Source organism: Chroicocephalus ridibundus, chromosome 2 (genome assembly GCF_963924245.1).
Source record: "Chroicocephalus ridibundus chromosome 2, bChrRid1.1, whole genome shotgun sequence".
In the NCBI taxonomy this organism is placed as follows: domain Eukaryota; kingdom Metazoa; phylum Chordata; class Aves; order Charadriiformes; family Laridae; genus Chroicocephalus; species Chroicocephalus ridibundus.
In genome coordinates this window covers 156,472,111-156,483,118 of record NC_086285.1, presented here as the reverse complement: position 1 = coordinate 156,483,118, position 11,008 = coordinate 156,472,111, and the positions used below count along the sequence as shown (strand labels likewise).

At 48.5% G+C, this 11,008-nt stretch overlaps 1 protein-coding gene across 1 annotated transcript; it reads left to right on the top strand.

Annotated features, from left to right (window-relative positions):
• Positions 1-2,941: 2,941 nt before the first annotated feature.
• On the top strand, positions 2,942-10,484 carry KLHL38 (kelch like family member 38). Its single transcript, XM_063327498.1, has 4 exons — positions 2,942-3,189; positions 3,744-5,219; positions 6,643-6,748; positions 8,689-10,484. The coding sequence occupies exons 2-4, from the start codon at positions 3,870-3,872 to the stop codon at positions 8,973-8,975; spliced, it is 1,743 nt and encodes a 580-aa protein (XP_063183568.1). The 5' UTR covers positions 2,942-3,189; positions 3,744-3,869; the 3' UTR covers positions 8,976-10,484.
• Positions 10,485-11,008: the final 524 nt, after the last annotated feature.

Below are 11,008 nucleotides of genomic sequence, written 5' to 3'. Positions count from 1 at the left end.
GGAACAGGCTGCCCAGAGAGGTGGTGGAGTCTCCGTCTCTGGAGACATTCCAAACCCGCCTGGACGAGCTCCTGTGCAACCTGCTCTGGGTGACCCTGCTCTGGCAGGGGGGTTGGACTAGATGATCTCCAGAGGTCCCTTCCAACCCCTACCATTCTGTGATTCTGTGATCCCACTCCCATGGTTAACACAGTATCCTGTCCTCACAGAAAAGACCACTCAGTCCTGGTTGAGTCAACAGCATGCCAACCTGGGAAACCTGCCTCAAGAACTCCTTCAGGAACAGACTTTCTCAGACTTCTGTCCCACAGAAGAAACAGCTCTTCCCTCTCGCCAGGGGTCACGCTGCAGCAGTAAGGGCCATACAGGACACACTGTTCTAAGATACACCATGAAAAATGATTTCTAGTTTATTTATAAAGGAAATCCTAACTAAGCAGTGCTGCTGTCCCCACGTGGTTGTTGGAGATGTGTCTGAAACCATAAGCTCTGGGAAAGAAAGAAGAGCGAGTCACAAAGCAGGCAGCAGGAGCTTCATTGCTCGGGAGCCTTGGCCCCAAGTTGGCAGGGACCTGTGTGGGGACTCAGCAGGGAGCAGCAACCCCCCCGAGAGCAGTAAGCTATTTAAACAGCACACGCTGTACTCTGGGTTAGCGGGAGTTTGCATAACCGTGCAAAGCCCTCCAGCCTGAGATCTTCTAAATAAATGCCACATTTATCAGTATCGAAAGCAAAAGAACATCCCACCTACCCTTCCCCCGACCCCATAAAACAGTGTCGTTAGTGAAGTTGGATAGCATCATTTGTTTCTTTAAGGGTTAAAAAAATAATCCACAGCCACTGCCAGGAAGAGGCAGAACTAAACAGGCAGCAGAGAGTTAGAGCCAGAACAGAGATATAAAGCTAAATCAATCATCAAAACGGACCGCAACAAGAGCATATACATACACAGCAAGAAAGAAAGCGAGAGGGCGTTTTGTTTGGGTAGTTAATGTTCTCTGGACAACGAGAGAGAAATTCTCCTTTGGGTTTTTAATGCCACTCTAAATATTTATAGCAAGATCATGGCCAGCTGGTGAGGCAGCGGCAGCAGGGAGTAGGGAGGGGAAGGCACGTTTTCCCCAGCGCCCCAACATCATCCTCCAGGTCGTCTCGTTCCTCGAGGAGAGGGAAAAGGCTGCACATGGCCATGTTTACCCTCACAGTGACTCATCTGCAGGAGGCCATTCCAGCGGCTCCTGCCCTTCCGCTCCCTCACCTCACCTGGCCCTTCACACACACACGCACAGATTGTGCGGGATGGTAAGATGCCACAGCCTCCAAAAAGCTATGCTAGCCCGGCTCCACCCTGTCCTTAACATGGGTCTGGGCCTTCAGGGTTTTGTCTGTCCTTCAGGCATTTCACCATCTTGTTCTGCTGCACTGAAAAGTCTCTGGGAAAGGCCACGTACGGCATGACCCGTGATGCAAAGCTGATGCTTTGAGAGGAACAGGCTGCCCCCATCCCTGCAGTCTGCTGGGACGCGGATGTGGGGGCAGGAACATATGGAGGACTGCAAACACCAGTGCGGCACGGGAGTTGACCTAAGGGCACCGTGGCTCCCAAGGATTTTCGCTCATCTGCCTCGCTGCGACTAGATGTAGACATGACTCACCCGTGAGCTTTGGCTTTGAAAATATGAGAAGGAGTTTTTACTTTAACCTTGTGTTTCCCTGTGGTAGCAATGCTTAGAAATGATTTTTTGGATTCAAGCCCATCCCAGAACAACGGGAGGAATTTCAGCACAGAAAGGGCCTGATCCAGTTACCCAGGCATGGGCAGGCAGTGCCATTTTTCCTGAAACACCCAGGAAATTGCCACAGAGTTGGGACACATCACACTGGACCTGCTGGAGACCCCAGCCGGGGGCCAGCTGGGGTTCTGGATGATCCTCTGCTGGCATGGGACACTCGACTGATCCCAGCTCTGGGGATGGATTTAGGCTCACCATCGCAGAATCCTACATGAGAGTGTTAAATATGGACACCTACATGTGATTGAGGCAGCTGAGCACCCCTGGAGACCTAACAGTGCCTGGAGGACTGTTCACCTGCCCAAATACAAGTGGTACTTACTGGTGACCTGAATAACTCTGCGGACACAGTTGTATTGACTAGACCTCACTGGCTGCAAAAGGAGCTCGGGCACCTTGTTCATGTGCAGGCATCTGCAGTCGGGGAGCCCATGGAAGTGTCTGTCCTGGGGAGATAAGTGCCACCCTGGGACCTGCCACCCTGGGATGCTGGTTTCCAGCTTCCTGCACTCACGTCAGCAGCCTGCGCCAGCCCTCCCACCCGTAACGCTGAGCTTCCTCAAGCCACCTGCTTGAGAAGTTCTTTGCTAAGGGTTTCAGAGAGCTGAGGTCCTTACACAAAAGGCCACCACCTGATATTTTCTATATGAAATATCAAGGAGCATCATAAAGATAAAGTGCTCCAAGAGTGAACTTCATCTCTGCTTGGCAGAGGGAGCTGGGCTCCCCCTGCCCACCTTGGGGCAGCCCTGGGCGCAGGGCTCCCGGCGCACCAGCATCTCCCACCAGACAGCAATGGGCTGTCGCTCCCCAGATCTCTCCATAAGGTGGAGACACGGTCCATCCCACCGGCATCCCTGGAAGCCCTTCCTTCTCCCTTTTACTCCATGAAAGTAGGGTGACAGTGCATTACCTAGCGTTGCAGACTGTTTACAGGCTTCTAGAGTTCCCAGGCACTTTAGGACAGGGTCCTGCCGCTCTTTCCGAGCAGACGGCCAGGACTTTTATAAGTGAACTTTCCTCTCCATGTCTATTTATTATATGTAAACATTTGCCAGAAAAACACCACTCGGGCATGCTCAGTAGTGTCCAGGTCATTGCAAAAGGCAACAGCGGCGTCACATGTGATAACAGCGAGAAGCCCGTGTGCGCCTATTCTTAGCTCTGGAATGTATACAATGCCCCACCGCCTCGCCGCTCCTGCGCGCTGCTCCCCAAAGCGGCAAAAGTGACTTCAGAATAAACACGTCCAGAAATCACCCTCTATGAATCACTTACCTACTGAAAGAAACATCCTGTGGGTTTATAGGTTTTTTTATCCAGGCTCTAGCTATGGAAAATCTCAGCAGAGAATAAACGACAGAGAGTAAGTGCATGCAGTGAAGGACAACAGAAGGTAAACGTTTCTACCCTACCGTTTCACTGCAGGTTGAGCAGTTAGCCATGACAATAGATACTCATCATATTTTTCTGCCTGGCACTTAATTTAGTCATTGTGTGTCTGATTAACATTTTTTTAAAAAAGCACAGCTAAGCAGAGTTAATAAATAACCGTTTTAATGCAGATTCCCAGTCTCTAGGGTTTCTTTTGCCCTGCTGCAGAGTTCAGCTCTGCCAGATTTACATTCTTTGGGAGTGACTAACTCTAGGGGAAAGAGGCGCAAGCTACTAAACTGCTAATACTTTAAAATAGTGAATAAATGTCTAAGCGCATTTATTCAACGTGATTAAAGCGAACAAACCAATTGCTTCAGCCATCCAGCTTTCATCCCAAATCAGTGAGATAACTTCAGTGCTTTTGCTTCTTGCCAGGGACACAGGCAGTGCTGACCTCAGAGCTGCAACCTATCTGATAACTTCATGAAAATTTTAAAGGGTCTTAGCGACCTTTTAGCTTCTTTATTAGTTTCCCACTGTGCTTAACCCATGTTCCATTTTTATGCATAACAGTGAACGGATATTTAGATCAACATCAAAGTCCCGATTTGTTCCCTTGGATGTGGATACTTCAATAAAAGCTGCTAAGAATTTGGTTTTTTCTGCCAAGTTCGGAATTCATCTCTCTCCTATTTCGCTATGGAGGAGGGATCCACTGAGGAGTTTCTCTTCAAAGACCAGGACTTCTCCTCTGAACTGTTGAGGCAGCTGAACGCTCTGCGGCAGAGCGGGATGCTGACTGATGTTACCCTCTGCTCCGGGGGCTTCGAAATCCCCTGCCACCGAAACGTGCTGGCTTCCAGCAGTCCATACTTCAAGGCGATGTTCTGCAATGACTTCAGAGAGAGTCGTCAGGCTAAAGTCATCCTGAAGGGCATCGATGCTGAGATTTTGGATCAGCTTATCCTTTACGTTTACACTGGGGAGATTCTTATATCCACTGAGAATGTCCCGCGCCTGTTGGAGACGGCCTCCATGCTGCAGTACACTAAGCTGTTCGAGGCCTGCTCTGCCTACCTCCAAGACAAGCTGACTCCTGACAACTGTCTGAGCATGATCAGACTGGCCAAAGTCTTGAACTGCCAAAGCCTGAATAAGAAAGCCAAGGCTATGGCTTTGAAATGCTTTCCTGAGGTGGCCTCTTCTGAGGACCTGAAGGACCTTTGTCCCTTGGAGCTCATTGATTACCTTGGGGACGATGAGCTCTGCGGGGAGGAGGAGCAGGTCTTTGAGACACTAATGGTCTGGATCCGGCATGACCTTCAGGCAAGACAAGGCTACATCCAAGAATTGTTCAAGAAAGTCCGGCTTCAGTACGTCCATCCAACTTTCCTCTTCCACTTCATCGCCAATGACTCCCTTGTTCAGTCCTCACCTACTTGCAGGAGCATCCTTGAGTCAGCCCGGAGACAAATGTTTTCCTTGTACAGCACCAACGCACCTGACATCAAGCCCATGCTGCATGTTCCTCGCAGGTACTCCAACCAAGAGTTCCTCATCATCATTGGTGGCAGGAAGGACAGCCAGCAGACGACGAGGGACGTCCTGCTTTATGATGACAAGACGAACCAATGGCTAAGCCTGGCCAAACTTCCCATGCGCCTGTACAAAGCCTCTGCAGTGAGCTTACACAGCAATATTTATGTGCTCGGAGGGATGCCCGTTAGCAATAAGAAAAACCCAGTCAGTGATAATATTTACATTTACTCCCTCAAACTCAATCAGTGGAGGTTGGCTGAGCACATGTTAGTTCCACGTTACTCCCACAGAAGCTTGGCATATAAAAATTATATTTTATCGTTCGGTGGAATTGGTGAAAACCAGGAAATCCTTAATTCTGTGGAAAGATATGATAGCGTCTACAACACCTGTGAGAGCATGGCAAAGATGCCTGTTGCCGTCCTTCACCCTGCTGTGGCTGCCAAAGATCAGAGGGTCTACCTCTTTGGGGGAGAAGACATTATGCAAAACCCTGTCCGGCTGATCCAGGTAATGGTCAGTCCTGCTTGGCGTAGGCAGTTTCATCTAGGGTATTCAGCAGTGCATCCCTCTCCTGAGGAAATCAAACCCCCAAATAAACTTTATTTGGAGTTGCAGCAAGAGGCAGGATGAGTTGACACATGGCTTCAGGGAAGTTTTGTCTGCAAGGAGCATTGCAACTCTTTCATTTTCCCCTTTGAGTGTTTTTCAGGCAGAAGCCCTGAGGTACTTCTCTGGGTGTCAGTCAGCTCTGCCACTGGTGGGCACTGGGGCCAAGGCAGCCGCAGGTGACGCCATGGCAAGCAGCGGCCGACCCCCTGCCTGGCTTCATGCCTGTAGCCAACCTCACCAAAACCAGCATTTTCCACTCAGAGGTCGAGCTGGGGTCTCAGCTGCGCACCTGCTCGCTCGCAGCAAAAGCAAAGATTCGCGATCATTAGAGCAATTAGATTCTCACTCATCAAAGGGCCAGGACTTAAACTGACAGTTATTTCGCATAAACAGTTGTGTTAAAAATGTGGCTGCTGCCACATGTTGCTGGCTCTCTGCCTGCTTTCAGTGGTTACACTCTATTAGCAGGAAAAAAAATTACATTAAATCCTTCTTTATCTGATTTGATGCTTTAGCAACTTTGTAGTGTTACTTTCCCCATGAGCGTTTCTCACTGGTTTAGGTGTTTTAACTAAGAAGGATCATGAAAGGCTAAGATGGCAGCCAGCACCCTTATGGTGATAACACTACTTGATTATCAGGGGGAAGGAAATGTATTTATCAATTAGCAGGGAGATGTCCTGGTGATATTTGCTATATTAAGAAGCGGATGACGTGACATAAAAGTTTGTGTCCCCAGATACAGATGACTGAATGATCATCATCTGGCAACAGCTCTTTTTCTCACATAAATTGATGACTGAGATACCACTCTAAGTCACATCAACAAGTCCCTTTGCCAATCTGAGGGCATACCAGCCACCAGCACAAATATAGCAGCTGGGCAAACGCGGTGGCTGCCAGCAGAGATAGGTGAAGTTGAGGTTTGTTTGACCAGAAAATTGCTCAGGCTAAAACAGGAATACACAGAATAACTGGAAAATGAAATGTAATGGCTTGCACTTCAGGAAAGCGTTATCCAGGAATTACAGTGATTTAACAGTCATACAAAGATTTACAGCTGAGCAGCTTGCATATGGCAGACACACTCTGCCTTAGTGCATGCGCTAGCATCTCCTGAGCAGACAAGCCTGGAGAACTAGAACGCTTTCCAAGGGGACTTATTAGGAAAAATGTGGGTAAATGCTCGGATTTCCAGCAGTTCAAGCCAGAGGATTGTATTCATTAGGACAAAATAAAAACCGTAAGCTCCTCTGTAATTACAATTGCCAGTTAAAATGCAACATAAACAGCTGCATTTGTATCTTTATTTATTTGTCAGGTTTACCATGTCTCCAGGAATACTTGGTTTCGGATGGAGACCAGAGTGGTGAAGAATGTCTGTGCACCAGCTGTCTTGATTGGAGACCAGATTATCATCGTAGGTGGTAAGGGCTCTGTTTCACTTTCCCTCCCACCTCCCCCTGCCCAGATCCTGCAGGATTTCACTGCCTTCCTGCTTGGGGTGCTCCCTCAAAAAGCACATGGAGCTTGGGATAGGGAAGGAGGAGTGCCTCAACCCTCCATACACATCTCTCATGGGGTCTCACAGCCATGGAAGTGGGGACAATTTCTCCACGGGGCACCTTCTTTCTCCAAGTAGCAGGACCTGTGTGGGGGTAAATTGGGGAAAAGCCAATGCAAGTTACAGCTCTGCAGAAGCAGGGAGGAAGCCAAGGACATGGGGGTCCTGCTCCTCCCCTGCTGACTCACAGCCTGGCCCTCCCTGACTGCTCTTCTTGGAAGGGTGGAGAGTGCAGTCACCACAAGGCCATGGATGGCTTGTTGGGACGGGTGGACTGCAGGGCTGTGAGGGGTCAATCAGCCCTGTAGCTGTCTCTTGGGGGTAATTGTGAAATGTCCTGAGAGGGCCATGAACCACTCCGAGAGGGGAAACTTCGCAGTGTCTTTTTCAACCTGTGGATCAGGCTCTGCCCATGGCACTTTGATGGATCACATCTCATTGGTAGTTTGGCACTCTGCAGTCCTTAATGCAGCTCCCCTGACCACAGGCTGGCACGAGGAAGCATGTGTTAGATTATTTAAGAGAAGACAAAGGGAAGCTTTAGCAGAGCAGAGGACTGAACCCATATCACGCAGGACTCAAACGTGGCATCATCTCTCAGCCAGAGGCCACTGCTGCCCTTTGCAGTGAGAACAGGGGAGAGCTGAGTCAAAAGATCCAAGACTGTCGGGCTCCTGTGTGGCAGATTACTCTGACCTCAGACCACAGTGCCTAAAATACAGCATTTGCAACTCTCTTTATTTTCAGATGCATTAATTTGATGCCTGTATTGACCCATCTGCTGCTGCTGAGCTTAAGTTCTCTATTTATTTTTTTTATTTACCTAACAAAAGCCACAGAAATTCATGTTAACTTTAAACAACTTTCATTTTGCTTGAAAGTAGAGAGATTCACCACGATAAGGTTTTCTTTACCAGCTTCCATGCCATAACATTGGCCAAACACTCCTAGTTTATCAACAACAGTAAAACCCAGAAAAATAACATTTTCTCTTAAAAATAGCTTTCGTCACATTTCAGGTCATCTGTGCATGACTGGTCACATCATAACAAAGGGGAGTGGGTTGGCCCAAACAAGACAGGCCTTGATTTTTCTTAGGGAAAGTGGCTTCAAGGCCCAAAGCAAGTTTGTTTGCCATGTACATGGGGAAGCTACTGCTGGTTACCAAGCTTCCAGACCTCCATTGATCCTGGGAACCAGCCCTTACCTCTCGGCAGATGTGAGGTTACATCACCCCTCAGTGGAAGACCCGTCCGTTGGGTCGCTGGGCATGGTGGCCAGCACAAATGCATCACTGAGGGCTTTGGGAGTGGAGCGAGTGCCAGTGGCACTGTGCTGTTGAGTACCCAGCTCCATTCAGTAGACAGCTATGACTCCAACCCAACAAGGCATTGTTGTTCCCTCCCCACATGCCATTGGTTTCTGTATTTCCAAGTGAAGCTCTAGGAGTCTGTCAGGTGAAAATAAATACTTCAGGACTTTTGAAGGCACATGCAGAAAACTGCGAGCTCCAGCTGTGTTTGACAGGTTGCTTGACTGATAGGATGGGGTTTCTTGTGTTCATTGAGCCTTGGCTGCCAACATGATATGAGACAGGATGAGGACAAACAGGAATGGAAGACAGGCAGATAGGCATTCTTGTGACACATCATCGTTTTCCAGGTTAGATATCTTAATTCTGCCAAATTATGTACCTTTATATTAAGTTTTATTGAAGACTAGCAGGAAATATATTATTATTCCTTCTGCTGGCCATAAACTCTAATTCCCATCTGTCTCTCCCATCTCTGGCTTCACATTTAGGGTACACCCGGAGAATAATCGCTTATGATACAAAAGGCAACAAGTTTGTTAAATGTGCAGACATGAAGGACAGACGAATGCATCACGGGGCCACTGTCATCAAGAACAAGCTGTATGTGACAGGAGGACGATGTCTCACCGCGGACAATGTTATTGAGGACTTGGATTCCTTGGACTGCTATGACCCGGAGACCAACACATGGACACCAAAGGGAAAACTGCCACACAAACTCTTTGACCATGGGTGCCTTACACTCCAGTGTGTCCCCTGTTCTAACCTTCTCTAAATGACCTTTGGCACTTCCCAGGACGTTTTGTGCTTTCCTTCCCAGAAAGGACGCACCTTGCTCTGCAAAGAGCACACGGGGAATCCTCATGGGGTCCCACAAGCTCCTGACCTTGACGGCACCAGCGGCGTTAGTCATTCCCCAAGCGCTCTGCCAGAAAGGTCACGAGCTTTGTGCTCATGCCGTATTCACCTGACCAGTATTGCATGTGCTGCTAAGCCCAGCCCGGAGACCTGACCCAGAGCCTCAGCAGAAAATAGGAAAAAAACCCTGGGTAAGATCCTGGTGCGGGATTTGCCCTTGTACAGACTTTAAAGTGAAAGGTGAATAGGAATGCTGTTATCTCCAGGGAAAATAAGATCTGGGTAACCTGGATTTGTGTTAGCATGCAAGCTCAGCTGTGTGCCATGATCCTTTGCTACTCGGTGCTGACTAAGCTTTCCATTTCAAGTGGTGGGAGCATTTGGAATAGGAAGCCCCAAGCTCTAGTTTTGTAACCAGCCCAACAGCAGCTGCCTGCGCTAGCTATGGTAGTCATAAGAAATAAAATGTTAGTGTTCCTACTATCAAACTGGAAACCGGCAAAGGGCTGATGCTTCGATCTGAACTCTCACATTGCAACAAGGTGCAGGTTTGACTTCTCTGAGCTACCTCTCTTTCACAGTGCAGGGGAGATTTTTGTTCCATCTGCCTGCTCTCCAAAGGAGCAGGAGAAGGGGGAATGGAAATGAATGTTGTCTGTGTCTTCTTTATCGAGGGGTTTTCTTTTGCAGGGAGCTTGCTCCTCCTTTTGCATCGGTCATAGATGCGGGGTTGGTTAGGAAGCCCTTTGGCTGATGGAATTCCTGAAATCTGGAATAGCAGAGAGGACACATGGAGGAAAGGGGATGTAAAAGAGAAGAGGTATTTGGGAGGAACAACTTTTTTTTCCTTTCTCCTCTCTCCAAACCACTGGAAAACAGCAAAGAGAGAAAGCCAGTGACAGGAAACCAGCTTTCCAAGAAGAGCAAGTCTAAGTCTGCCACTTGGCAAAGCAGCTCTGGCTCCACCAATATTTTTGTGGTGTTCTGCCACTACGTGCATATTTTTAAAGGGAGGGGATTAATCATCAGATACTGAACAAGCTGTGAACTGGTGTCAGGTCACCAGGCTTGGTAAGTTTGCTGAGACAGCAAGGAGCTTCAAAGATAGGACCTATGACCACCATCCAGAGAAAGGATGGCAGAAACAACACCCCTTTTCCTCATATTTGAGAGAAAGTGGGACTTTTCCACAGGTACAGGATGGTATGAGGAAACCACACTCAACCCTCCTCCTCATCGAAGGCTGCGCAGCCATGTGGTCACCACCACGTTGCAGGACACCAACTCCAACTGCTAAGATTTCCTCCCATAATTCTGTATCTGGGAGCAGACGGGTGACAGAAATAGTTAACGAAGCAGAGAGCTGGAAAGAAGAATTGTGTATCAACTGCTGTTTTAACAATGCAAAATAAAACGGTTATTACTGTTTGTATGAGCTTTGTGTTCAGGAGTCCCCATTGTTCCCTCTGCATTGCTGATAAAGGGAATTGGTTTTGTACCAGCAGTTTTTGCCAGGGTTTCCTTCTAAGGATCTGAGTAAACCTGCAAAAAAACGAGTGGGAACCCAAACTCATCTCCCAGCTCGGAAGCCTTTGGCTATGTTTCTGCTCTGTCTTTCAGTCTATATCATCTTCTCCGCCCAGTGCAAAGCAGGGCTAAATCACACCACTTGCCAAATTGGACGGGAGCAGTGATTCATTCTGCTTCCTCACAGGCCAGCTCCAGCTCTCTGGAGAAAGAAGCCTTGTCATGGCCAATTATGGAAAGTCTGCCCCAGGGAGATGTTTATTCCTAACCCTGCGGTGCCGCCTTCCCAAACTCCTTCCTGTTGTGACCCCACTCAGCTCCGAAACTCCAGGAGACGTCCGTTGCTGCCATGCATCTTAGCTGACACGGATTCCTGCCAGGCTCGTGACTGTACCCAGAACCGAGGAAAAAAAGCTGACTTGG